Below are 27266 nucleotides of genomic sequence, written 5' to 3'. Positions count from 1 at the left end.
TAAGCAAATGCTGATTAAAACATCTGGTTTTCTGAACAATGTTTTGAGTTATTAGGACATGTAAACATGTGCTAGCACAAGCAGCGTGAGCTTCCTTCTTTTGCGCGAGTGAAGTGAGTTCAGAAAAATCTTAAATATTTCTAATATTAATACTTTTTCACATATAAACTGTGTATGTCCGAACTCCGAATCAAATAGGTTTCACAAAAATAACATGGTCGCTGTGGTATAACGTTTATTTCGATTTTCTGCATTTATCAGTCCCATCAGGTAACCAGATTCCAGATGTCTCCATGTAACAGGATTATTAAGGAAATCGGTCTTCTTGCAAAGCATGTAACCGTTGAAATCAAACTATTTTAATCTGACTATTCACAGTAATCATATTATTGTGTGCATGTAACTGTACGCATTGATTCTGGAAAATGAATGCTCAGTTTGTCTCGTGCGGTATTGCATTACCATGTACCGCTAGCAGCATTTTAGCCAAAGTCTTACACTAGCTGTCTAGTCTGTGTTTTATAAATGTACAATAAGCATAAAACACTATAAGGAATAGGCAACTCGTTCTCATTCTGAGAAATAAGGTAGGCCACTTGATTTCATCATCTGAACAAAGTGGACAGGCTAGCATGCTGTTCAAACAGTTGGAGACGGACAGAAGGGTGTGTATAACAATTCAACTGTGTTCTACCTCGTTAGCTAGCAAATAGATCCAAGTTGGCTGAACTTTAAATATAAAGATTAGCTGGCTACTCACTAGCACATAGGCTTGTGCGTGAGAGATTGTTTATGAAATCTGTGTTAATTTTCTATATTACCTGCTATAAGAAGTTTGTCATTATTAGTGAATGTGCATTATGCATAGTTCTGGTTAAATTTGTAACAAAAAGGCAATTTCATAGGCCACCCTGAATTTATTAGATTATTGCTGACTGTTTTAAATGCAGTGTATTTGACCTTTTTAATTGTACAACAAAGCTTATTTGGAGAAAACATTGGGAAAAAATGAGAAAGGATTTTTAGGCCATATCTCCCAGCCCTAAAGCGTGTCCCTGTGTGGTTAGGTGCACCAGGAGCGTAGTTGGGCTGTTGGCTGGTGATGGGCAAGCCATAAAGAGAGTGCTGTGTATTAGTCGCTCTATGAACTGCCAATTTCCAGCTATTAATTTAGTCTGTGCTTTTTGATTAGCTCATAAATATACTTTCTCTCACCTCCCTTCATTCTACCCTCAAGTTGTTTATTTACGTTCTGTTCCGATTTCCTTTTCTAACCCTCTCCTCCCCTTCCCGCCCCCTGTGTAAAAAACCCCCACAAAAAACGCTGCTGACTGCGTGTATCTGCCTTCTTGCAGACACTGTGTAAGCATGCAGTCATAGTGACATCATTTGACCTGGAACCAATCAGAGCTCTGCTTACTCTCAGCCAGACATCTGCCCGCAGCTTTATCCAATCAGGGCAGCTGTTGTTGCTTGTCACATAGGCTTGTGCTGCCTTTCTTTTTTTTTGTAAGAACGTCTGTACTTCCTGTAAGAGAGAGAAGGATCCTGGATTAACTTTTCCTGTGTATGCTGCTGCTCAGCTGATGTAGAACATACCAGACAGGTTTGGTGTGGTTTCTGCTGGCAGTCAGGAAAAGTGGAGAGCACAAGAACAGCTGTGTGTTTGAGTAACGGAGGAGAGAGGACCTTTTGGGGTCAGCTTTGGCCTGTGCAGTCTGACGAGGCATGTCCCTCACAGCTCGGCGTCCTGTGAGTACCACACTGGGGGGAAACGGTTGGTTGCTGTGCGATGATGCAGTCCTTAACTGGGGCATGCTGTGTGGAAAGCAAAATGGGTGGGTTTCCAGTGTCTGGTGGGTTTCCAGTGTCTGGTGGGTGTGGGCAGGTATTGTCTGGTTAGAGGAAACTCTTTTAGCCACAGATTTAGTGAACATGGCGAAGCTGCAGTCTCTAGCCTACATGACCGTCCTCTGGGTTTATAAGATGCTCTTGTCAAGCAGAAAGATCCCCTCCATCATGGTAATATGAACTTGTGTAGACATAACAGAAATAGTGAGCAGGAGGGATTCTCGTGCCAAAGGCTTTGTCCCTCTGTGATTGAGGTCATTGTCATTGATAGTATTTTATTGAACCTAAAATACAACGGACCCACTCAAGTGTTTGAGATATAAATAGTGTATGGTACAAGTTCTCTGAAATATGGGCTGGAATGTTTTTTGATCACTTGGGGGGTGTTTTTTTTTTCCTGTTCGATTTCATGTGTCTTTGGATGCAGGTGTTAAAACAATACAACTTCTCACAGGTGTGAATATCAATCCATGATGTGTGAAACCTTACCCTCACACCAAGCCAGCACTATGACTGTAGTGAACGTAAACATGAGGATGCATTTCCCCGCAGGTGGGTTGATGTCGTTTTCAGATTCAGAACCTACTTTTTTTCTTTTTTGTCTTCAGTTGATTTGCTATCCGCCATTTATCTTTTCTGCCTCTTCAAATTTCGTTGGAGGAAGAATAAGAGAGAGACACCAGAGCTGTCTATTTCTTAGAAACAAACATGAAGCTGTGTGGATGTCTGCTTGGCCACACACACATAAATAAACACCCACGAGAATCCAAATGCCCTTACTGCTGGGACTTTCCCCACTTTAGGTTTTTAGAGAGGGGAAGTACTATTTTTCTGTTTGCCCCCGAGCTCTAAGGAGCACTAATGCCACCCTCCTCTATCCCACAAATTTAAAGAGGGCTATTCTTAAGTTTAGCAAAAATTGCAGATTTTTTTGTTCAGGCACCTCTTTGGCCAGCAAACAGTAAGCACACCACCTTTTATCCTTAAGGAAGTTTAGAAAAAAAGGCCTAGACTTTGGTCTCTATAAAGCTAGCTAGGTTTTACAGTTTTAAACTTGTGCTGGGGTTGCTGTGTGTTAATGGCTTTTATTCACATCCCTGTACGATACACTTCAGTAGAGAAACAGGCATAGTCCAAAGGCCTCTGTCGGACCATAGGACACCCTCGAACCAGAGGAGCATTGAAAGAGGGTATATTATTTACCGAGCAAAGTGGTGATGGATATGTTTTAATTGTAATATTGAAAGGTCAAAATGCTGTGGTTAAGAATTAGTTTCTAGGTCTTTTTGAGGAAGTTGCTGCATATTTCATTTCTGTATTTTGGCCTTGTGTTCCAGGTATAGAAGGGACTGTTGTTGATTTAGGCCTAATGTCATCACTGCCCTACCAAGCAAAAAGACAGTAACTGCTCATTTGGTCGAAAATGAGTTAGTAATTTTTGCTACATTAAATACATGCTTAGTCATGTGGACAAGTACCCTGCGTTTTGTGTTTTGGAGAAAATGGGGGTCATGTTAAAAGTAACTGCATAAAGTTACTGTGAAACCAAGGTAAATAAGGGGCGGCATGTAGCCTAGTGGTTAGAGCGTTGGGCCAGTAACTGAGCTGACAAGGTAAAAATCTGTCCTTCTGCCCCTGAACAAGGCAGTTACTTACTTACTTACTGACTTTATTGTCCCCAAAGGGACATCTTGTTGCAGTGTCATGTACACATTTAAAATTACATTTAAATACAAAACAAAATTGACAATACAACTTTCATAACAGTTACATACCAATAAAACATTTAAATAATCAAATGAAATAAAAATAATAAAGACTAGCCTGCTGGCCTTACTGAGTCGATAGGAACATTAGCCCGAGCTATTTAGGAGGGATATCACACCTGGCACAAATTATTGTCTGATTCTGTTTTTCCTGATGAGGGGTGCCCTATACCTGCACCCAAAGGGGAGTATTTCAAAGTCTGGGTACAGGGGGAGGCTTGGGTCTAAAATTATTTTGTGAGCCTTGCGGAGGGCCCTGACCTTAAAGATTTCATCCAGGCCTGTCTGATTGACTCCTAGTACCTTGCTTGCTGTGGTGATCCTTCTCAGCATATTCCTCTGGCTGACAGTGGCATTGCCAAACCAACAAACAATACAAAAGTTAATACTCTCAATGAAGGATTTAGAAAACAGAGTCAATATAGTACAGTCTACATTAAAAGATCCCAGCTTTTTGAGAAAGTACAGTCTCTGTTGACTTTTTGTAGATCTGGTCTGTACATTTACTCCACTGAAGCTTATTGTCCAAGAGGACATCCAGGTATTTGTGTTCCTCTACAATCTCTATATTCTGACCTCTGGTAGGTGTTGTACACTTCCTGAAGTCTAACCCACTGTTCCCCGGTAGCCCGTCATTGTAAATAAGAATATGTTCTTAACTGACTTGCCTATTTAAATATATATTTTTAAAGGCATTTTTCTCAGTTCCACACTATGAGCAGTTACTGCCTTTTTGCTTGGTAGGGCAGATCAGGCAGGCATGGTCAGTTGGGCATCTGGTCACATCTGTTCAGCAAATAAATACTACCACCTAATGAATATTATTCCTTGAAATTATCTATGTCAGTCTGTGGCTAATGATGGGAGCCTAAGGGCTTGGAACGTGACTCCCCAACCTCCTCCTGCACATACACAAACACATACTCAGTCATGTAGATAGTCTAGTGTTCTCTCTAAAACGTTTACAACTTAATTCCCTTTGCCATGGGTTTCTTGATGCATTTATGCTGATGCCATAAAATGTGTTCAACTAAGTAGGCTGGCAGGCAAAGTATTTTTAAACAATGCTAGTTGAACTATTCATATCACTCCACTTACAGTACAATGCTGGAAGCTTCTCCCAAACTGTTGCTGTTTTTGTACTGCTACAACCTGCTCTTTCAAAGCCCCACTAGGGAATTTAACTACTTTTTTTTTCATCCGCCTACAAGCTTTCAGAGTATAGGCAATGGCAGAGTAGAATTCTTAGTCCAAAATAGGTTACCAGATGGGAGCAGAAAACTGTCATACTGTGCTGTGAAGTTAGACTAAGAATGTTCTGCTGTTTTTTTCTTTTCTATTTTAGGAGGCAGAGACAGGATTTGTTCCAAGTGTCCAAGACTTTGATAAGAAACTTGCAGAGGCTGACGCATACCTACAAATTCTAATTGATCAGTTAAAGGTGAGGCTTCTCCACATTTGGGTGACTAAGTACGACCGTGACTCTAATACAACTGCGTCATCTATAAATGTTTTTTAATTCGGCTCCTGATTTGCATGTATCCTCTTCAGCTCAGATTGATTGCATCTCCACTCTCTTCCAGCTCTTCCACGAGAAAATCAAAGATTGCAATGAAGAGTCATGCAGAGTGAGTGACGTCTCTGTTTCATCTCTTGTCAACAGAACGATGCCTGATAATTCATGACTCTCACAGATAATATTTTATAACACTATTTTAAGGGTCTGTAATAAACCATTTATAAGGCATTTATAAATTGTGTGTTCACCATTTATGAGTCGTTACTCCCACATTAATCAACCATTTACTAATCATTAGTGCAATCTTTTTTCAGTCCCTAATCTAAATTGTGTGCTATTTATACTTTATAAATGTTTTGAGTGACCAGTGTAATTTCTCACAAGAAGATGGGCATGCCATTTATGCAGTACCTGGTAAAAGAATAAGCACACAACTGAGGATGTTTAAGAAATGTATATAAAATACATGTGGGAATAACTAGCTTACAAACATTTACAAATGTGGGAGTAATGAGTTAATAAATGGTGAGCAAACAGGTTGTAAATGCCTTAGCTGTGATTCACTTCCTTATTGAGATCCTGAGTTTTGTTTTTGGTCAGTTTGTAACATTTAAACTCTGTAGCTTATTTAATATGGTGAGGACAATGACCTATTATGTAGTGATGAACATAGAACACAGCTATAGATGGAATGTCATCATTGCTCGTCCAGTCTAAATCCATGGTTGTGGAAGAGTTTGAACAAAGCTGGTTTCCGTGTTGGTTTCACTGGCCGATCTTTCTCAATCCATGATTTACCTAACTTTCAGTCATGATTTCCAAGTCCCGTCAGGTGTTGAAACAATGTCTGAAGTGAAACAGCCATTTGTAAATGTGTTTCTCCCCTTTTTTAGAAAATTGAACATTTGAAGGAAACCACATGTGTAAGTAAAACCCCATTTTTATACATCCTTATTTTCAGAATCATCTCCTGTTGGAGGTTGAGTGCGGTGTTTTATTGTCTGTGCTGTTTTTCTTTTCAGAGTATGGTAGAGTCCATCAAGCACTGTATTGTATTGCTGCAGATTGCCAAGGTAAAAAGGGTTAATTCCTTTGACTGTTGGGCAGGGGTAGGCAATATTTTTGGCTCGAGGGCCACATCAGGAATTCAAAATTCAGCGGAACTGCAGATATTTTTTTTCTAACTGATTTGTTCGTCAAAAGTGAGCCAAGAAAAGGGCAGTTATTTGAAATCGTTTATAATTTCGACATACTTTCTATCTAGTTTTAGATGTTCAAGAGTGGCCTGGACTGGTTTTTTTATTTAACTCAAATGAAAAAAAATCTAAAACCCGCGGGCCAGATCAAATGGGCAACCAACCGGCAAGCCGTATGTTGCCCACCCCTGGTGTTGGGGCTCTCATTGCATTACTGTCATGTCATTGTTGTGAGAACATCACGGTGCACTGCTTGTTTTAGTCATGCCAGTAGTTTTCCACTTGACTACAGCCTGGGTTGTAGTTTATTGTGGGCAGTTTGCTACATTCCATTAGGTTCCATTTTGAGATTTTGGAGAGGTGATCCTCTCACACTCGATCATCCTTGAGCTCATAATGCTTTTCTTGTGTTATGTTGGCATAAAAAATGCTCTGACTTTCTAAATGACTTAACTGGTTTCTTGAAAGAGAAGCTCTTAACAAGCTCATATCATCATTACATACAAACAATTGAGCCATCCTAAGTAACGTTTTCTTTTCAAAATTTTAAGGATCAAAGTAACGAACAGCAACACGCAAACGGACTGATAGTAAGTTTTGACGTTCTCTGTCCATAAGAAAAATCTAGATCAACCAAACCTCTATTCTTCTTTTCCGCTTAATTCACTCTGAACTATAGAAAAGAAGACAAATCAGATCTGGAACAATGCATGCCATTTGATAAATGGCTTTATCTGGTATATTGCTCTTTCCTTTTCCACTCCCCTTTTCCAGCTGAATGTCCTTAGCTTTTCTGTTGCTGATAATAGTTGGGTACTTTTCTCTTTACCCCTCATTTTAGACACATCATTCTGCTTCTTTCATGACGTGCGTGTTTACGAGTGTGTGAGTGCGCTTATACCCTCCCCCCAACTCGCCATCGATTTCTCCTTACTGTGCATGCCTATTGAACCATCAAGGACTAATAGATGTCAACCCATCAAGGGTTGTTTACTGGCTTTACTCTCTTCCCAAAGATGTTTTTAAGTCAGAATCCCATAGGATCAGCCCGCCAGGCTCGTCTTGTGAGAGTAGACTCTCTGGCCATTAGCGTTACACGTGTAGACCCTCTTCTAACCATGGCTTAAGCACTCTATAGCTCTAAACACTTCCTTCTACCTGCACTAGAGGCATCCTTCGCTGTTGATTTCATCTCTAGCTAGCGAGGCCACAATGGTTTGATTTGGTTCCACCACGATGGAGCGGCAACATTTCTGTAATTGGCTATTATTAGGAGTGACTGCCTTACTTTCAAGATGAAATCCTCTCCCAAATCTCACTCTGACCCCAGATCTAAAGGGCAGAGAGGACTTACTTTAATTCACTGCATGCCTTCATTTTTCTTGGCTAGTTTCATATTTCCACTTTCCTGACTCTCTAAAGATCCTTCGTTGAAGTGGTACTTCTGTCTGCTCAGCAGAGTAGTGTGACATCTTCCATTCTGCTCGGTGCCCACACTGAGCGTCAGACCACTCTCTTCACCCTGTCTGTCATCCCTCAGCATGCTGCTCCCACCACACTGTTGTGTTCTGAGATTGTGGAGGTCTTGATGAATTCTGGCTTCTCCTCTAGTGTTTGCTGTTGACAGAGTTACACAGGGTCAAATGTATCACTGACCCATAAAGCTATGGCAGCAGTGCACTTGGTATAGTGTGTGTACGTACATTACAGAGATATCGGCCATTGAGAAATGTAGCTTGAGCATGTGGTTTTCACTTCACAGGATCATTTCAATAGGGGACGTTATGCCATCACATTCTGTAGTTAACTGGAATGTGTTTGGTCAGATTTTGCAGGGCTGCAACTATGCTGGATAGTATTAGGTTACAGTAAGTGTTGTGATATAAGTAGGTAGATATTGATTAGGTAGAACTTAATTAACCAATATTTCCCGGAAGCAGAGTGAAAGGTAATTGATCTTTCCAGTCATTAGCAGTGTATATTTTATTTTGTCATGATAGTCTGCTCCGTGTTGTTGCATTAAGTATTACTACAGATTGCGTTCTAGAGCGATGTGAGTTGCAAATGTATCTTTTATGTTTTAAGACTGGCACCGTTTTATCTCGCCCTGTACAGAGCACCATCAACCCAGTGGATGGGATATTTCCGCCTCTGGACGCTTCTTTAGTCAATTTAGCCATGCCAACACAGACCACCCTCCCCACAGGTACAGTATACAGAGAGCCAGAAACACAATCTCATCTACAGTCCTATCAGAAAGATTTTGTCCATCAGAATAATAATACCCCTTTTGAGTCCACATACTGATATTGCTGACATGGGGTGTTTTTTATTTATTTTTTAACAAAAAATGTATTTCATGAACATAGAATAGGCTTGGATTGAATACTTTCAGATTTCTGTACCTGATGAATGTTTATTTCCTGAAACCACGTCTACAGTGCCACCTGGTGTGCTTGAATCTCTATGACTCATGTCTACTTGGCCATGAACTTTTCCCAATGTAGAGCAATCGAAATTGGACACAAAAATCTGATTCCAAATCTTGACCCCATGTTGGCACAGTCTGGTGACATTATCATTCTCACAGTCACAGGTTTATATTAGTCTGACTGCTTTGCAGTTTTTGTGTGATTTGAAAAGCTTTCTCCCACCAGGTCTGTAATGACATTGTATCTGTTGCATCATAAAGCAGTGTTGTTCTAAAGCCAGAGCGTTCTCCTTTTTCTCTCATCGTCTTTCTTTCTGTAGATGGCTCTCAGATGTGTAAAGGAGAACAGCGGCCCTCCACTTTACCGGTGGGGGCTGTTGTCACGGTGATGGGCAGTCTGCAGACTCCGACCCCCAACAGCACAGGTCAGAGGTCACCTCACTTTAGTGGTCAGGTCATCAACACTGCTAGCAGCGGTACCAGACAAACATTGTGTTATGTGCCGAACACTTGCATTTAGGGACTTGATTATCATGTCACAGTCACTGGTGTAGTGAAGGGTAAACCCAGTTTTTTCCCCCCCAACAGTTTACCCACCTTTTGCGGTAAAATGTATTAGAAGAATGGGAAATGTTACTTTTTTTCACCGCAACCAGCGATCAGAGTTAACCAACCTATTTTTATTTATTTTTTACATTTTAATCCCTGGTCACAATCACCACACATATAACTGCATTGATTTTGTGTACATTTGTGAAACTCATCGGAGTACACAGACGTTATGACATTTTCAATGGCATTTTTTCATTTACTCATATTTTCTAAAATGGGTTATTTTGGAGGGTCTTGCCTGTTTCCAATCCTGCTGATGCTGCTAAATAAATCCTGTGCTGTGCACTAAGGAAGAAGCATGGGAAAACACATTGCACTGCAGGGGAGATTATGCAAAGAACAAACTCCTCATGGGAGTGTGGGAACAATGTGAGCAGACAAAGGGTGCCCATATGATCACTGACAAGAAAGACCTGACATGGAGCCTCTGTATTGTTGAGTTTAATGCAGTTATAATTGTTTACGCACAAGAGTAAATAAACTCAACCCCCACGCCTCTGTCTGTTTGTCTGTGTTTGGTTCAGGGAGTGGCCCCTCGGATCCCAGCAGCAGCGGTGCCTCTCCCAGTCACATGACCATCCCCTCCCACTCGATCCCTGACTTTTCCTACTCCAGCAGCGAAGACGAGTTCTACGACGCTGACGAGTTCTACCAGAACAGCACGTCTCCCAAGCACCTTCTAGAGTGAGTGTGTATACTGTCTTTATCATAATCCATCCATACCAGTTACTGGGGTTTACAGGGACCAAGGACGGGGAGGGAGGTTGTCCACCTCACCACATACACTACATACTTCATTATCATATAACCTGATTGTGTTTTGCTAGAGGTGTGTTTATATCCTGGGCCTTTTATATATTTCCTGTCAGGTAATCAGTTCTTTCTTTTCATCTCTCCCTCCATCCTCTTCTCTGTCAGTTCCTCTCGGCCTCCTGCTGCCTTGCCTCACAGCGATGACGGAACAGTGCTGAAACGACCAGACACTAACGAGTCCCTCAACTCCTCCATGTCTAACGGCACCACTGATGCAGGTGATTCACACATGAACGCACACAAATCCACACACGCACATTGCCCTACTTATCCACGCACGTGTCTACCCCAAACAGGAAGCTATTTTTATGGAACAACATCATCACACATTCTTTTCCTGTTCTATTTTGGTGGATGTTTTATTTTGGAACAGAAAAGAGGACATCAGGATGTCCTGTATCAGTGGTGTTTGGCCTACTGTAGGTGTTTTAAACTGCCTACCGTCTGCTCTGGTCAGATCAATTTGACAGCCATGATGACGAGGCGGAGGATCAGGGGGAGTCTGTGGAGGAGCACAAGAGTGTCATCATGCACCTGCTGTCCCAGGTGCGGCTGGGCATGGACCTCACCAAGGTAAAAGCTTTCCGTCTGTCCGTCCGTCTCTCTTCGTCTCTCTCTTGCTGATTGTTTTCTTTTCTTTCTCAGGTGGTCCTGCCCACATTTATCTTGGAGAGGAGGTCTTTGCTGGAGATGTACGCTGACTTCTTTGCACATCCGGATTTGTTTGTCAGGTACACCACTTCAAACAGTCCCCCAAAATAACAACAACATTGCTTTTCAGAATCCCCCCATCATTTCCATTGAGGTCATTCTGCACAGATGTGTTCAGGTGGGGCCACAACTTTTCCATCCAGTGGTGTGATGGCTGATGTTTTCATCCCCAGTATCGCAGATCAGCTGGAGCCCAAAGAGCGCATGGTGCAGGTGGTGAAGTGGTACATGTCAGCCTTCCATGCGGGGAGGAAAAGCTCAGTGGCCAAGAAGCCTTACAACCCCATCCTGGGAGAGGTCTTCTTCTGCCACTGGGACCTGCCTTCAGAGAGCGAGGAGCCCACCGCAATGGTGAGCGTTGTACCACAGTAAAGACTGACAACTTATATTCATTTGATTTATATGCTGGTTTTTAGTAATACTATAATTAAGCAATAAGGCACGAGGAGTGGGTGTGGTATATGGCCAATATACCACAGCTAAGGGCTGTTCTTAGGCATGGTGCAGCGGAGTACCTGGATACAGCCCTTAGCCGTGGTATATTGGCCATATACCACAAACCCCCGAGGTGCCTTATTGCTATTATAAACTGGTTACCAACGTAATTAGAGCAGTAAAAATAAATGTTTTGTCATACCCGTGGTATACGGTCTGATATACCACGGCTGTCAGCCAATCAGCATTCAAGGCTCGAACCACCCAGTTTATAATCAATGTTATGTTTTGTGATACTGAGGCAAGTGTTTTTAATTGTTTCATCAAGCCTTTACTAATAAATTAATGTTTACCCCCGACCCCTCCTCCCACTCCTCAGGAGCCATCGTCAGAGGGTCCGGTGCCGTGGTCTTCAGCCAACAGTGTGTCTTTTGTAGCAGAGCAGGTCTCTCATCACCCCCCCAGTGAGTTCCCCCCTCCCCCCCAATTCAATATTTTTCCCAGCTGTCAGAGTGCCAGAGCCATACATGTTAACTGTACTGTTGCTTTTCCTCTTCCTTGTAGTTTCTGCATTCTACGCAGAGTGTCTCAGAAAAAAGATTCAGTTCAACGCCCACATTTGGACCAAGTCAAAGTTCTTAGGAATGTCAATTGGAGTGCACAATATTGGCCAGGGTAAGACATTGCTTCAAGCACTTAGGCTTTCTGTTAACATCAAATATTTACCAACTACTATACATGGGAACACTTCTTTAGCTCACATAGTCCAAAACATTTATCCTAATAAGATACAAAAAAATACCACACACTTACAAAAACTTTTGTGTGTTTTGTGTATTCTGAAGTGTGTGCTTCCCCATCTCTCCTCCAGGATGTGTGTCCTGTCTGGAACATGACGAGCACTACATACTCACCTTTCCCAATGGATATGGCAGGTAGGGTCATACTTGAAGAGTAATTATAAACTGGGTAGTTCGAGTCCTGAATGCTGATTGGCTGACAGCCATGGTATATCAAACCGTATACCTTGGGTATGACAAAACATTTATTTTTACTGCTCTAATTACATTGCTAACCAGTTTATAATAGCAATAAGGCACCTCAGAGGTTTGTGGTATCCAGGCACTCTGTGTTGCGTTGTGCATAAGAACAGCCTTTAGCCGTGGTATATATGGCCACATACCACACCCCCTCGGGCCTTATTGCTTAAATAACACACACTATCACAGTGTCTCAAGTTTGTGGTACTGGAAATAAAAGACCCATTTCAATTCACAATAAAACAGAATTCCAGTACAGCACACACAATTTACTATATATGTAAAGTGAGTGTGTGTAAATGGGTATAAGTTGCTATCTGGATTCCCTGACCTGACATGTAGTGGGGTGCTCCTTCTCTCTTCAGGTCGATCCTGACTGTCCCATGGGTGGAGTTGGGTGGAGAGTGTAACATCAACTGCTCCAAAACGGGCTACAGTGCCAGCATCGTGTTTCACACTAAGCCCTTCTACGGTGGCAAGAAGCACAGGATCACCGCTGAGATCTTGTAAGGGGATTTTGTTATTTGTAATCATCCACGTAGTGTTAGCCTATTCTTGCTTTATTAACTGTGCTCACAACAGTATATATTTTTGGGGGTTGTGATGTTAGTTAAATATTATAAATGTGTTTGTTTGCAGTCCTCCCAATGACAAGAAATCATTCTGCTCCATTGAAGGAGAGTGGAATGGAGTGATGTACGCTAAGTGGGCATCTGGGGTGAGTTCAGTTAAAACATTTGATCTCTGCTGGATATCAATGTGTTAATAGGTGATTCAGGAAAGGATTATTGTTTTAAGGAAATGACTGTTCCATGTTTTTAATCCCTGACCTCAACATGTTCTCACTGAAGGTTGACCTCGTACATAAAAAGCAATATAGAAAGTGTTACAATTTAATACACTTTCAACCCAAACTTTTTATCTCTTGAATTTGAATCTAGGAAAACTCCTTGTTCATTGACACAAAGAAAATGGGCTGTATCAAGAAGAAGGTGAGGAAGTTGGAGGACCAGCTGGAGTACGAGTCCCGCAGGTGAGAAGTCTCTCTCTTCGTTTTATTATGGGCAGTAATAAGTGGCTGTTTTGTGTTCTGTCCATTTGCCTTTCTGTGGACTTGGCAGGAGCTACTACCCCCATGGCATCCAGTTTAATGTGACTATCAATCCAGCCAGGCACAAAATTATCAGATTTAGCAATATATTTATTTAGTTTGGTCCGGAACCTCAAGTCACTGTTTGTGTTTGACCCTCAGCCTTTGGAAGGATGTGACGGTCAGCCTGAAGTCGAGAGACATCGATGCAGCAACGGAAGCCAAGCACAGGCTGGAGGAGAAGCAAAGGGGCGAGGCCAGGGAGAGGAAGGAGAATGAAATGCAGTGGGAAACTAGGGTGAGTGTGCCTGTTCTTATTACACATCTCCAGAGCCTGACAGCAATATTAACGGCCACCCAGTCCATATCAAGGTTAATAGTTCACGGTCATGATGATTGTATTTATTTTGATGGAAAGTATATGACTCATAGGGTGGCTCGCTTGCTTGGGGAAATAGTTGTGTTAATTGCAAATGTGCCTTCAGAATGTATTCACACCGCTTGACTTTCTCCACATTTTGTTGTGTTAAAAAGTGGGATTAAAATGTTTATAATTGTAATTTGTCAACGATCTACACAAAATACTCTTGTCAAAGTAGGAGAGAACTTCTAAAGTCTTGATTTAGTTAAGTATTCAACCCCCAGAGTCAATACATGTTAGAATCACCTTTGGCAGCGATTACAGCTGTGAGTCTTTCTGGGTACATTTTTAAGAGCTTCATTGCTATACAACCATTTTCATGTCTTGCAATAGATTTTCAAGCAGATTTAAGTCAAAACTGTAACTTGATCACTCAGGAACATGCACTGTCCTCTTGGTAAGCAACTCCAGTGTAGATTTGGCCTTGTGTTTTAGGTTATTGTCCTGCTGAAAGGTGAATTTATCTCCCAGTGTCTGGTGGAAAGCAGACAACCAGGTTTTCCTCTAGGATTCTGCGTGTGCTTAGCTCCGTTCCATTTCTTTTTTACCCTGAAAAGCTCCACAGTCCTTAAAGATTACAAGCATACCCATAACATAATGCAGCCACTATGCTTGAAAATATGGAGAGTGGTACTAATGTGTTGTATTGGATTTGCCCCAAACATAACACAAAAGTTTAATGCTTTGCCACATTTTTTTATAGGATTATTTTAATGCGTTGTTGCAAACAGGATGCATGTTTTGGAATATTTTTTTATTCTGTACAGGCTTCATTTTTTCACTCTGTCAATTAGGTTAGTATTGTGGAGTAACTACAATTTCATTTTTATTTTTTTCAACTTTATTTAACCAGGTAAGCTAGTTGAGAACAAGTTCTCATTCACAACTGCGACCTGGCCAAGATAAAGCAAAGCAGTGCGACAGAAACAACAACACAGAGTTACACATGGAATAAACAAGCGTACAGTCAATAACACAATGGGGGGAAAAAGAAAGTCTATATACAGTGTGTGCAAATGGCATGAGGAGGTAAGGCAATAAATAGGCCATTGTAGCAAAGTAATTACAATTTAGCAGGTTAACACTGGAGTGATAGATGAGCAGATGATGGTGTGTAAATGGTGATACTGGTGTGCAAAAGAGCAGCAAAGTAAATAAAAACAATATGGGGGATGAGGTAGGTAGGTTGGGTAGGCTATTTACAGATGGACTATGTACAGCTGCAGCGATCGGTTAGCTGCTCAGATAGCTGATGTTTAAAGTTGGTGAGGGAAATATAAGTCTCCAGCTTCAGCAATTTTTGCAATTTGTTCTTGTCACTGGCAGCAGAAAACTGGAAGGAAAGGCGGCCAAAGGGAGTGTTGTTGATCCATCCTCAGCTTTCTCCTATCACAGCCATTAAACTCTGTAACTATTTTAAAGTCACCATTGGCCTCATGGTGAAATTACTGAGCGGTTTTCTTCCTCTACGGCAACTAAGATAGGAGGACGCCTGTATCTTTGTAGTGCCTGGGTGTATTGATACACCATCCAAAGTGTAATTAATATGTTCACCATGCTCAAAGGTATATTTAATGTCTGTTTTTTTACCCATCTACCAATAGGTAGGTGCCCTTCTTTGCGTGGCATTGAAAACCTCCCTGGTCTTTATGGTTGAATCTGTGTTTGAAATTCACTGCTCGACTGAGGGACCTTACAGATAATTGTATGTGTGGGGTACAGAGAGGAGAATGTCATTTAAAAATTGTTATTGCACACACTGTGAGCCCATGCAACTCACATTTTTACTCTTGAACTTATTTAGGTTGCCATAACAAAGGGGTTGAATACTTATTGACTCAAGACATTTCAACTATTCATTTGTAATTAATTTGGAAAAACATCATTCCACTTTGACATTATGCGGTATTGTGTGTAGGCCAGTGATATATATATATATTTTTAAATCACAATTAAATCCATTTTAAATTCAGGCTGTAACACCACAAAATGTGGAGAAGTCAAGGGGTGTGTGTACTTTCTGAAGGCGCTGTGACTTTTGGATTTTTATAAGCGGTATTGTAGTCCCCTCTGATTGTCTCCATGTTTCCTCCCTGTAGTTGTTCCATGAGGATGGGGAGTGCTGGGTCTACGATGAGCCTCTACTGAAAAGAACTGGATCACAGAGGCACTGAGGCCAAAGATGCAGATCTTGGAGTCTTAATAAGAACTATTTTGCAAACCACTTCTTATCCAAGCCTTGGAATGACTGATGATTGAACATGATCACAGCTTTGCATTTTCAAAGTAAAAATGTAATGAAATCAAGATGAAACATCTACAATGTAAAAAATAATAACCCTTGTTTTGCCAACCCCACATCCTCCACCTCTCCATCCCCTGAACGACTAAAAAAAGCATGACAAAAACAGTACCAATGCCCTTCGGCTACACAAACAAGTCCTCACAATCTTGCAGGAGGATCCCTCAAGGGTCTGTTCTTTTCCTCGAGGGGGCGGGTGTTTTGATCGAACAAACCTCGAAAAACAGCGTTCTGTATCTCAGGGAAGCTGGTGACTGAGGAATGAATGGTGTACTTCCAGGAGTTAGACGGCCTTATGGTGGAATCACAAGGGGGACAACTTGGCTTGCCAACAACTAGCTACAGCTGTTTATATATAGATACTTATGATGAAAATATATATATATATATATATTCTCTTTTTTAAATTTTATTTATCTTTCTTTCTGGCAGTAGTAAATATTTGAGGATATGAACTCTATGGCAATACATCAGGAATCATTCCTTTTCCTTTCTACATTCGTGCCCTCTCAAGTTCGTTGACATTCTCTCCCCATTTACTAACTCCATCTAGTGCAGGAGTGTCAAACTCATTTTGCCCCGGGGGCCGCATTCTGTCTTCAACGAGGTCCAGAGGGCCGCATTGAAAATGTGTTATTTCCTCACCGTCATTTTTTTTGTTGAATTTCTGATGCTCCCTGACTGTCTGGCTTTCATTTTGGTGATTTATTAGCGAGCTGGACACAGTCAAGAAACTGTAAATGTAGGTCCATTATCATTTCAACACAGTGTAGATTTTATTTTTGTCATTTTAAAGTATATTGAGTTTTTTTTCACCTACGGGCCAGATGTTTGACACCCCTGGACTAGTGTATGTTTATCTGCTCAAGATGACCAGAAGAGGGACCCAAGAAGTCTGCATTTGCAAGATAGACAAAGGTGGAGTCGAGGAAGAGGACTTGTCACCATGTTTATAATTTTCCCTTGTGACATTTATGAACAAATGTATGTGTTTTGATTTGTTTTTCAGGTGATTGGGTAACATGCTAAGGCGCTTTAATGAGAGGTTTTATTGAGTGCTAAATTTGGTTTAGGGTACAAAATGTAATACCAGGTTAGATTATGTCCAGTGGTGGTGTTAAATAGGAAAGAATAATTGTCTTGTTTCTGCCTTTAATTGAAAGGTTCATTCCCCATTCAGTGCCACATCATTTTAAACTAAATAAGCAGATGTTTGGATAAGTACCTAAAAGAATATCTCTATCTTTCACTTGAGCATATGAATCATATGACTGTGGATATTCTTCAGCGAACCCATTATGTGAAATATTGTCAGCTAAAGACAGATCTATTCCTTTTCCCCTCAGAAGACGTTTTATCAGTAAGCAAGGCCAGGTAATACAGTACATGAATTTACATTTTGGTTATTGGAAAGGAATTGTGACCAAAACCATTTGTAGAGAGAGCACATTCCTGCTGAATACACGCACTCAATGATTGCCTGTGGTGAGAAACTCAACAAGTTCACTTAACCGAAATGTAAAGGTAGAGTATCATCCTTTTATCTCTAAAGTAGATAAATACTGTATCTTCTTATATAATAGAATTTACAGAGGTTACAAACTCAAGCCATTTTTCTTTTCATGTTATGACTTTGTAAATTAATATTGAATCAAGGCCTTGCCATACATTTCAGTATCGCTTCAAAAGAGCAATCGGAACAAAATGTATTTTTTATTTACTTTGAATCATAACCATTGATTGTATTAGATTTTCATGTTTATTGATGCATAATATTAAATCTCCATGAGTTTACCGCTGTGTTTGACATCCTTCGTTGAAAAAGCTTGTGGCTGAAGCAGTACAAGTACATAAGTATACATTATAGTAATGAATCTCAAACGGCATTATTATATCTGATATGATAGAAAGTAAATTATACTCATTTATAGTATTTGAGTATCTATTCAGATTATAAGTGATATGAAATTAGCTGTTCTGCGACTAAAGCCTTGTTCACACTGCAGGCCTTCATGCTCATATCAGTTTTGTACTACTGACTGTCCAAAAAGCAAGTTACAAATGACCAAATTGGATTGGTGCGTGTTCAGACAGCAGTCATTTGCTGACATGGCTACGCTAGTTGTCATAGTAAGGATGGGTGTTTGCACAGCGGTGTAGGCTGATTGCTGGTGGTGCTCATGCTTCCTATCACTCAGAAGTTATGTAGCAAGCTGAGGTGACAACAATACCTGCCATGGATATTTCCCAGTTGCCTTGAATGTTCAAAATCATAGTGTAAGAACACTTAAAAAAAAAAAAAAAAAGCCTCAATGGATAAGAAGATCCAACTTAATTTGTCTAGCCACAACAGTCGACTAACTAGCTTGGTAGCTGTTTAGCTTTTTATCACATTCACTGATTTGTTTGTAAACAATTAAGATAGTTAGCTACCACATGTTATTTTCAAACTGTAAACAGAGTAGCTAGCAAGCAACAAGATATGCCAAATAATAGTCCAAAAACCACTTGCAGGCAAATAAATCAGATTTGACCAGACACAAGTCACAGGAATCAGATTTATATCTGACTTCAAACCACCTACGAAGATGGTTTGAAATGTGGCTTGAAATATCCGATTGCTTTTTGGCTGTTCAGACTGCAGGGAAAAGACCAGATTCGAATCGGGAATGCAAATAAATAGGATTTGAGTCATTTCAAACTGCCAATGTGAACACGGCTTAGTATACAATGAGCTCTACATGTAGCGCATACCAAAAGTGGCTTCTTCTCCTCTCGCCTCTGTGTTTTACACTAAAATGTTCTCGTTTTTTTGTGTAACCCATACCTCATTGGTACGACCCAGTAGCCAATGAGAATAGAGATAAATAGTTAAGCGTCTTTTTGTAGGCACTAACTCCGCCATGGTTCGTTTTTGGATAAACACCGAAAATAAGGTCTGCGGTAAACACAGGTTTAGGAGATCTTATACGTTTTGTCCTGTAAGATCATTTTCATTATTTAACGCCACTTTTTGTGAATTTGGAATAATTCATGTTATTTTTTTAAATGCACGTGAAGGCTTCATAATTCATTAAGGTCAAGTTAACTGACTGCTATTATCTCATAGAACAAAACGTATAAGATCTAATAAGCCTGTGTTCACCTCAGACCTTATTTTCGTTGTTTATTCCAAAACATTATTAACCCATTCATTTTTCCAATAGCTGAACGGAACACGGGTAACTCGTTTCCGTGTTTTAGAACTACAAGCTGACGAGCTCTTGTGCTAAAACAGATCACACGTTTTCATTGGTTGAGGCGCATTCCACCACGCTCTACACAAGACAGAGGAAAAGGCGAAGCAAGAGCGATAACTCGCCCCAAAATCAGTCTTTTCCAACAGGTGGCGTTTTTTCCAGCTCACCCAAGCGAGTAGATTTTGTGTGGAGGTCAATACTGTGTCTAATTTGGTCAACATAGTAATGGCTTATTTGCATCGTGAGGTTTATTTAATCGAATATACGTTTTGTAATGCTGAGATTGTTACGAGTGTACTGATTTAAGAACACATGACATCCCGGAAATGTTGAGAAAAAACACTTTATATCGGATTTGTGTCTGTTAGTGATATCCGGAATCATTGGGACGTCCCTACCCTAACCATAACCCTTAAATAACCTGTACTTTAACCATTTTAAACGTTAACGTCAGTGGGGGTAGGGACGCCCCAAGAATTTCTGAATAGCAAGGACGATTGTGGTTGTTCACACGCCTATCTGCCCTACAATGGTCCCACCTGATCTTGCTTTTTGTTTTCTTTAACAAGATCAGCTTTACAAAACATATATCTGTTTATTTTCTATTTCATGAGTTACAGACATTTGTTTTGCATCATAATTTTGTTGAAAAAATACAATATATTTATTCCACATTTAATAGGGGGGGGGGGGGGGGGGGGGGGGATTGCTGATTGCCTTCCTTTTTATTTACGGCATTTATTGTCATTGTTAGAGCGGCCAATCTCTGGTCAATATAATGGAACATATGTTTTATTTTATTTAACCTTTATTTAACTAGGAGAAGCCCATTCTCTTTTTCAAGGGAGACCTGGCCAAGAGGGCAGCGACAATCAATACATTACAGATTTAAAACAGAGAACAATACAATACAACAACGTGATCCAGCCTAAAAAAGCATTTATACTCCTCTGTAACAGAGTCTCCCATCAAAAATGTAAATTCATTCAGTGGCACTAACATATCTAGATGAAGCATGGATTGCAGACTATTCCATGGCTCTGGTGCACAGGACGAGAAGGCAGTCTTGCCTAATACTGTAAATGTCCTGGGGACTTTAAGTAGCAACCACCTAGCAGACCAGGTATGGTAACTGCTGCTGGTGAAGGAGACCAGACTACAGAGGTAAAGAGGGAGTTTACCCAAAAGGGCTTCGTAGATAACCTGCCTAAATGACGTTGGTAGTCATGAGGTGCTTTGAACGGTTGGTCATGGCTCACATCAACACTATCATCCCGGAAACCCTAGAGTAGACCCACTTAGTCCCCTCCTGTACTCCCTGTTCACCCACGTCTGCGTGGCCAAGCACGACTCCAACACCATCATTTAATTTGCTGACGACACAACAGTGGTATGTATGCCTGATCACCGACAACGATGAGACAGCCTATAGGGAGGAGTCTAGGTCCAAAAGGCTCCTTAACAGCTAAGACTGCTGAACAATTTATCAAATGGCCACCCTGACTATTTGTTTTTACACTGCTGCTATTCGCTGTTTATTATCTGTGCATAGTCACTTTATCCCTACCTACATGTACAAATTACCTCGACTAACCTGTACCCCTGCACATTGACTCGGTACTGGTACCCCCTGTATATAGCCTAGTAATTATTATGTCATCTTATTGTGTTACTTTTTATTATATTTTTTACTTTAGTTTATTTAGCAAATATTTTCTTAACTCTATTTCTTGAACTGCATTGTTGGTTAAGGGCTTGTAAGTAAACATTTCACTGTAAAGTCTACCTACACCTGTTGTACAAAAACAATTTGATTTGATTTCTGCGCATATAAAGTGAGGTCCAACCCAACATCTGGTACAAGGTGCAATGGTTGGTGAGTGATTTGGCATTTGTAATAAAGCGCAAAAATGCATGATAAACAGAGTCCAGTCTCTGTAAGAAAAAGGAGGCTGCATACAGCAAGTCACCATAATCAATGACAGAGAAAAGTGGCCTGAACAAGCTTCTTTCTATCCATTAACGGGAAGCAAGCCTTATTACGAAAATAAAAACCCAATTTCAATGTAATCTTCCTCACAATATTATCCATATGAACTTTAAAGGACAACTTGTCATCCAGTTTTTGTCAAATGAACGTCTACAATTGACATTTGTAGTATTTTTGCTAACCCTAGCCCTTTCCCTAACCTAATTTCCCTTACCTTACATTATCCTAACCTGCTACGAAAAATCACAACTGAGGTCAATTTGACAAAAACTGGAATCCTTCTAGCGGTGGGTTTACGAACACCGCTGTATGGAAAGCCTGCGCGCAAATTAAAAAGTGTGATGGGTGGGTTCGACCCGCCCCCAGCCAACCGTTCCGTGTTCCGCCGCAAGGGGCTTCCAAATAAAATCGTGTTTGGCCAATCACAGAAGAAGATACTGACTTTTCCCATAAACCAATGCGAATACATTCCATATAAAGTCAGCCTCCACCCTTTCATCGGTCTCCTTCTCCTCTCCGATCCTGAAGAAAAGTAAGATTTTTGTCTTGTAGTTTCTAGTCCAAGGTTATGTATTTAATGCACATGCTTCCAGTCATCTATCAATTTGTATTTGCCGTAATAGTTTATTAGTTATGTCTGGTAAATGTGTCATAATCTTGCGAAAGGACCTAGCTAGGTCGTGTTGCGCTCGCTAGCCTTAGTTAGCAGGCGTAACTCCACCACGTGTCTCACGTGTGGTGAACACGTTTTTTGTCTCTTTCAATCTAGCAGAATTTTCTTCTAGGACAGTGTTACCATACTCAAGTCCTAGAGTACCCCCCCCCCAACATCGCGCTATGTTGTAGCTCTGGATAAAGCACCTGATTCAACTCATTGAGGGCCTGCTTAGTTAATATAATAATTTGTAGGTGGGTACTAGAGGATCGAGTTAGGAACAAGTGAACTCGAGTGCACTTTAATATAGAACGCCGAACATTAACTACAACGCAGTCAATTTGTACCCCGGCAAGCTGGGCCTCCCTTTCTTACATGATGAAATAAGTGTTGGTAGGGACATCTGAGTTACATTGAGGAAACGCCAACCATTCTGACTTGGAACATACATAATTGCTTCGTGTCACTATTACTGCACTGTCCTAGTTGTTCAACTGACATTTTATCAAAGGACAGTTTTGCAGATCTAAGTTATTTGTGTTTCGCAGGTATTGCTGAGAAGCAAAGCACAAGTTGGAAGATTCAGAATGAGGTATGCATGATTATTAGTGTTACCCAACATCCACGTGTTAAATCGAAGAATTTGAGCCCTGTGCCACTGATGACCCCATTTGCTACTCTTGATCTGTCTGGATGATGAATCTGCAACCACCAAATTGCATATTCTGAGGCACAGCACGTTGTTTCCATTACCTGTTAAGATATTTTAAAGGCTCACTTTACATTTATTATTTTACAGCTGCAGACAAGTTGTGGCATTGGGTATGTTTCATGTATTTCATAGCAGTTTCAGTGTCTTGTACTGTAAATGATGACTGTTAAAAAAAACATTGGGAATCTCTCTGAAAAATAATGAATGAAATGTTTTAACTGATGCAGTGCAGCTGCTTTCAATGAAGCCAGTCCTTTCTCTCCTGAGACAAAAATAATGGCTTTATTTCTAATCTGCAGATGGCCTATTCTGGGAATGCCAATATCTGAACCTGTTGCCATGGTAAGCTACTACACTTTGCATTCAACCAACGAGTAATACTTTATCATGTGAGACAATGAATGTGTAGGTCAGCAGATGCACCATGAAGACTAAGCAGCTTTGCTGTTTGCTCCCATCTGTATCCATTTCAGTAGGTTAAACTCACTGCATGAAGATCATGGGACCTTTCCATTTTCAGAAGCCAATGGAAACTTGTCATTTGACTGAAACTTTGACAAAGGGTAGGTTGCTTTGTTTAATTTAGGCTTAATACTTGATACAATGATGACAGCATAGTTCAGCTGATACTCTATGATGAATACTCAGCATTGTCTTTCGCTCCTATCTGATGTATCCTTGATTTCAAAGCATATTTATCATTTTTTGCCTATACAACCCTGACCGTATATCTTTACAGAACTGAAGTTTCTGACCTCGTGCTCTGATGGGATCCTGGAGGCTCAAGTCTAGTTTGGCTGTTAATCTAGGGTAAGCTACAAAGTTTCTATATAAAATGAAGGGGAACAGCATAGTGCAATCTGAAATGATGACATTGAATCAGGTCTCTGATCTCTTTGAGGACAATATTGTTACACTGATTAGATTGAGGTTCTTTGGTTGTCTGGGTTTGGATACCTTGAGCATTTTGATTAAAATTCTGTACTCTATTCAGACCCATTAGATGCAGAACAAGGATCTGGTGTGGCAAGAAGGATGACTGAAGTGAGTTACACGTGTGTTATTTTGAAATTACAACTAAAGGATGACTTTGAATTGTCTCTGGTTCAGTACATTGTTACACTCAGTTCTAAAATTGACCCCATTGCATTTTGAGTCATTGTGATAATCTTTCACTTATTTGCAGGCGCAGTGGGTCCTGGCATGAAGGATTGGAACTCATGTAGAGCTCTCCCTGTCAGGTTGGTATACATAGATTTGGGTAGTCCACTTAACTGAGTTTCAGTGATGCTTACAAATGTCTGACCTGAATTTTTATGTGGACATTACCAAAACTGAGGAACCTGGAAGTGCATTGCATTGCCCATGATTGTAATTTGTCTAAAATAACTTAATCTCTCTAGGTGGCCAGTGAATTTACAACTGCCAGTGTGTAGCTAAGAACAAGGTGAGATTATGTAATGTGCAGTTGCCCTTTACTCAACCTATGATGAAGACATTCTGCCAAATGATTTTTCTGATTATACTATACCGTTCCATTTATATCTGAGGTTATAAAATATAGTTATAAAATTTACTGAGTTTGTTTGTGAATGCGTTTTGCTTAGTTCTCTTTGCCATTCCTCAGGAATGATGACGGATATCAAGCGATGCAGTGGGAGAGTCCATAATTTCAGACCACATTTTATACTGCGAGTTTACTGTTTTCCGCTATCAATAAAATGTGTGAATTATCCCTGTCTTGAATTTAATGTGTTTACCTAACTATTGGTCACAATGTCATGGTAGTAGGTAAGATCGTGTGTTATTAGATGGCTTAGTGATTTTAATAAATCATATTCAAATTGTGGAATCATTTGGTTCCAGATCAAACTGCAACTTTGGAGAAGGAGAAATATATTTGATCTAGTTAACGAAAATAACCTTTTAAAACTACAAAGATTGGAAAAGCACTAAACTTAGTCATACTTTTAAGGAGAGTACCTTCAAGTAAAAACGAATGTGAAGTTTGCAAACGTCTTCCAGGTAATGCTGTTGTGGGCGTTTTGGAAATTGTAGAAATAACTTGGGCAGTAGCTAGGCAGGCTAATGTTGGCTATTTTGCTAGCTGACATGCGGTGGGCGTATATTCAAGTAGAAATGCAATTGACGAGAGCATATGAAGCACCCCATGCTACCGTTGGCTGAACTGACGAGTCCATATCATTTGAATGGATAGGATTTTGGCATGCAGGAGGTTCCAAGATGACTAACAGACGCTTTTTTTTACCGAGCTCCGTACCAAACTTCTGAAAGACAGAAAAATAGTTTCATTTTTGTTCAAGATATGACTTGTTACTTTAATAATTAGGCATTTTATTTCGGCATGTTAATGCAAAGTCGTGACAAAAGAAAAGCTAGCCGTTCTATTGATAATCAAGAGAAACGTGCTTATAGATACCTACGCTTGCCCTATGGATAATCTCATGCTTTCGAATGCTGTTGAAGTTGACTAATTTCCCTCTTTACCGGTTACTCCGTGCAAACCTCCACCCTCACAAAAACGCAACATGAACTCTGAAATCGGGGCTACCTTCTCCTTACTCAACTCCAGGTCTGACGCCATTGAGTAAATGGTTGGCGCGAACACCATGGTTATCGAAAGCTTGAAAAATGCGAGTTTGCATGTGGTGAAATCAAGGAATTGAAAACGAGTGGCAAGAGGTGGAAAATATTAACAGTCTACCATAGACTGATCTGGAACTATACACAAGGGCTATCCTCCACTCTGATATTCTACAGGGATGCTGTCTGGAAAGCTGCTAGGAGGAACGCCTTCAGAGCCATGGTATACGTTTCGCTGAGCATCTCAGCCCGGAGGACATTGAAAGAAGGAACAAGTTGTGGCCAACGATCAAGATGACATGAAATGAGGGAAAGGCTGCTTGCTTCAACGGTTCAGAAATCCATATTCCTCCCTAAAATCTCACCAGAAGGAACAGGATGATGGTTTCAGCCATGGTATTCTCATGTTCCTTATGTTTACCTAACAATCATCTGGTGACTATTTTTCAGGAATTCTCAGGTACTTCAATTTATTAGTTCTTGTATGACCAGAAGACTTATTTTGTTTACCAATTTACGAAGAGGATTCAAAGCTGTATTTATTTTTTATGTATACAGTAACTGAGATACTATTTTAAAGGACATACATGTCTTATTAAGGATTTGCGTCAAATCTGGTATCAGGACAAAATGTGATTGAGTCACCGAATATACTTTTAAGTATTTTTATTAAACTCAAGCGATAAATGGTAAATGTAATTTTCGTATATACGGGTTCTCTGTATCATCTCCCAGGGCGGAACAGAGAACTGGCAGGTTGTAAGTAAACAGATCAAGTAAACCCGTCTGTAGAGGCTGAGCGTGGTTTAAACTTTGCTCAGCCTATCGCCGGCGCTCAGACTGGTCCCATCCTCTTGGCGCTCTTTGGTGTCCGGCGCTGTTGCTGTGCAGATTACGCTCCCACACCCCAGAGACTGAGGTCAGACAGTTCTGTAACATTGTCTGAGCTATTTGCACCTGCATACAAAGCACACTGTTCTCGCTCAAGGCTAACCACAGCTTCCCAGCACACTTATCTGGGGCTAACTGTTACTTCCAGCACAGACAACCAGGCCCACAGTTGCTAATATTCAAGCACGTGATGTAGTATTGGGTTATTGTGCAATAAACATAAATCCTAACAGTCTGCTCTGACTTTACACGGTTATTGTTCTATTTAGTTATTAATACTTATTTCCCCCAAAAGATCTTAGGAACGTGTATATGTAAAACATTTTTTATTCAATTATTTTATGATCAGTTTTCATATTGTCAAAAGTTGATGTAACAGTTACTAGAGAAATGAGACGAAGTTAAAACACTGGACAGGGTGGATCGGTATATAGTAAGACAGTTTTATTATTGGTAAATGATATCTGACAAATCGTGCTGCACGGATCCGTTTGTCAAGTTCCTAGCGAACTATCAAAAAGGAGTCCACATACATAGTGTCCAATACATTTTATACAGGTAATGACGTACGTAGATTCTGGCAGCTCGTGCTGCTGACTGGTCGTCGGTAGTGGAGGATCGTCCCCTTCAGGCTGATATCAATGTCTCATTGGTTCATGGTAATGTTCTTTGTTCGTGGAACTCCCGCCTGAAACAGGGGTTTGTGTGTGTGTGTATGCATGCGCGTGCTCGTTGAGTGCCATGCTGGTCTGGGTTGTCTCTTGTATTGACAAGATGTTGATGCAGACACCCGCAACTGGCGCCTGAGGTCCGAGCGCCCCCCTGAGGTCAGAGCGCCCCCCTGCCTTATCAGTGCTCATCAATGGTTTGTGTCAGCCATCTCTCTCTGTGTGTGTGTGGGAGTGAGGTTAGTATCTGGCACAGGCAGAACAAGTTCATCTGTGGGGTGCAGCAAAGTATTACAACAAAATCTATTTTAGTAAAAAGG

The 27266-nt window shown here is 40.7% G+C and overlaps 2 protein-coding genes and 5 non-coding genes across 12 annotated transcripts in view; all 7 read left to right on the top strand.

Moving 5' to 3' along the window:
• The window catches only part of LOC139578462 (oxysterol-binding protein-related protein 9-like), a 34439-nt gene extending 16458 nt beyond the window's left edge, over positions 1-17981 (top strand). Inside the window, exons 1-22 of one of the 4 annotated variants that reach the window (XM_071406087.1) lie at positions 1530-1752; positions 2306-2403; positions 4963-5058; positions 5201-5245; positions 6030-6059; positions 6159-6209; positions 6884-6922; positions 8448-8538; positions 9084-9188; positions 9900-10059; positions 10294-10406; positions 10646-10761; positions 10834-10919; positions 11073-11250; positions 11714-11798; positions 11899-12009; positions 12206-12269; positions 12740-12880; positions 13014-13092; positions 13316-13407; positions 13627-13762; positions 15985-17981. In XM_071406087.1, the coding sequence (XP_071262188.1) occupies positions 6162-6209; positions 6884-6922; positions 8448-8538; positions 9084-9188; positions 9900-10059; positions 10294-10406; positions 10646-10761; positions 10834-10919; positions 11073-11250; positions 11714-11798; positions 11899-12009; positions 12206-12269; positions 12740-12880; positions 13014-13092; positions 13316-13407; positions 13627-13762; positions 15985-16059 (1719 nt within the window). In that variant the 5' untranslated portion in view covers positions 1530-1752; positions 2306-2403; positions 4963-5058; ... (1 more) ...; positions 6030-6059; positions 6159-6161 and the 3' untranslated portion in view covers positions 16060-17981. Of the gene's footprint in view, positions 1-1529; positions 1753-2305; positions 2404-4962; positions 5059-5200; positions 5246-6029; positions 6060-6158; positions 6210-6883; positions 6923-8447; positions 8539-9083; positions 9189-9899; positions 10060-10293; positions 10407-10645; positions 10762-10833; positions 10920-11072; positions 11251-11713; positions 11799-11898; positions 12010-12205; positions 12270-12739; positions 12881-13013; positions 13093-13315; positions 13408-13626; positions 13763-15984 lie in introns of those variants that run through there. The other 3 variants (XM_071406086.1, XM_071406084.1, XM_071406085.1) reach the window with 3 other exon arrangements.
• A 3854-nt stretch (positions 17982-21835) lies between these two features.
• LOC139578461 (torsin-1A-like) overlaps positions 21836-27266 on the top strand; it is a 42009-nt gene continuing 36578 nt past the window's right edge. The window contains exons 1-6 of one of the 3 annotated variants that reach the window (XM_071406078.1): positions 21838-21948; positions 22620-22663; positions 22871-22893; positions 23083-23125; positions 23257-23346; positions 23523-23593. The gene's annotated coding sequence lies outside the window, so the exon portion shown is untranslated. Of the gene's footprint in view, positions 21949-22619; positions 22664-22870; positions 22894-23082; positions 23126-23256; positions 23347-23522; positions 23594-27266 lie in introns of all 3 variants that reach the window. The other 2 variants (XM_071406083.1, XM_071406077.1) reach the window with 2 other exon arrangements.
• On the top strand, positions 22439-22515 carry LOC139579913 (small nucleolar RNA SNORD74). Its single transcript, XR_011675920.1, has one exon. It is a non-coding gene; the product is annotated as a small nucleolar RNA SNORD74 (small nucleolar RNA).
• LOC139579894 (small nucleolar RNA SNORD79) lies at positions 22932-23012 on the top strand. The gene has a single exon (XR_011675902.1). It is a non-coding gene; the product is annotated as a small nucleolar RNA SNORD79 (small nucleolar RNA).
• On the top strand, positions 23379-23462 carry LOC139579916 (small nucleolar RNA snR60/Z15/Z230/Z193/J17). Its single transcript, XR_011675923.1, has one exon. It is a non-coding gene; the product is annotated as a small nucleolar RNA snR60/Z15/Z230/Z193/J17 (small nucleolar RNA).
• Positions 24063-24125, top strand: LOC139579928 (small nucleolar RNA SNORD78). Its single transcript, XR_011675934.1, has one exon. It is a non-coding gene; the product is annotated as a small nucleolar RNA SNORD78 (small nucleolar RNA).
• On the top strand, positions 24265-24336 carry LOC139579912 (small nucleolar RNA SNORD47). Its single transcript, XR_011675919.1, has one exon. It is a non-coding gene; the product is annotated as a small nucleolar RNA SNORD47 (small nucleolar RNA).

The sequence above is a fragment of the Salvelinus alpinus genome, chromosome 6 (assembly GCF_045679555.1).
Source record: "Salvelinus alpinus chromosome 6, SLU_Salpinus.1, whole genome shotgun sequence".
Lineage (NCBI taxonomy): Eukaryota > Metazoa > Chordata > Actinopteri > Salmoniformes > Salmonidae > Salvelinus > Salvelinus alpinus.
Note: the sequence above shows the minus strand (reverse complement) of the source record. Positions and strands in the feature narration are given on the sequence as shown.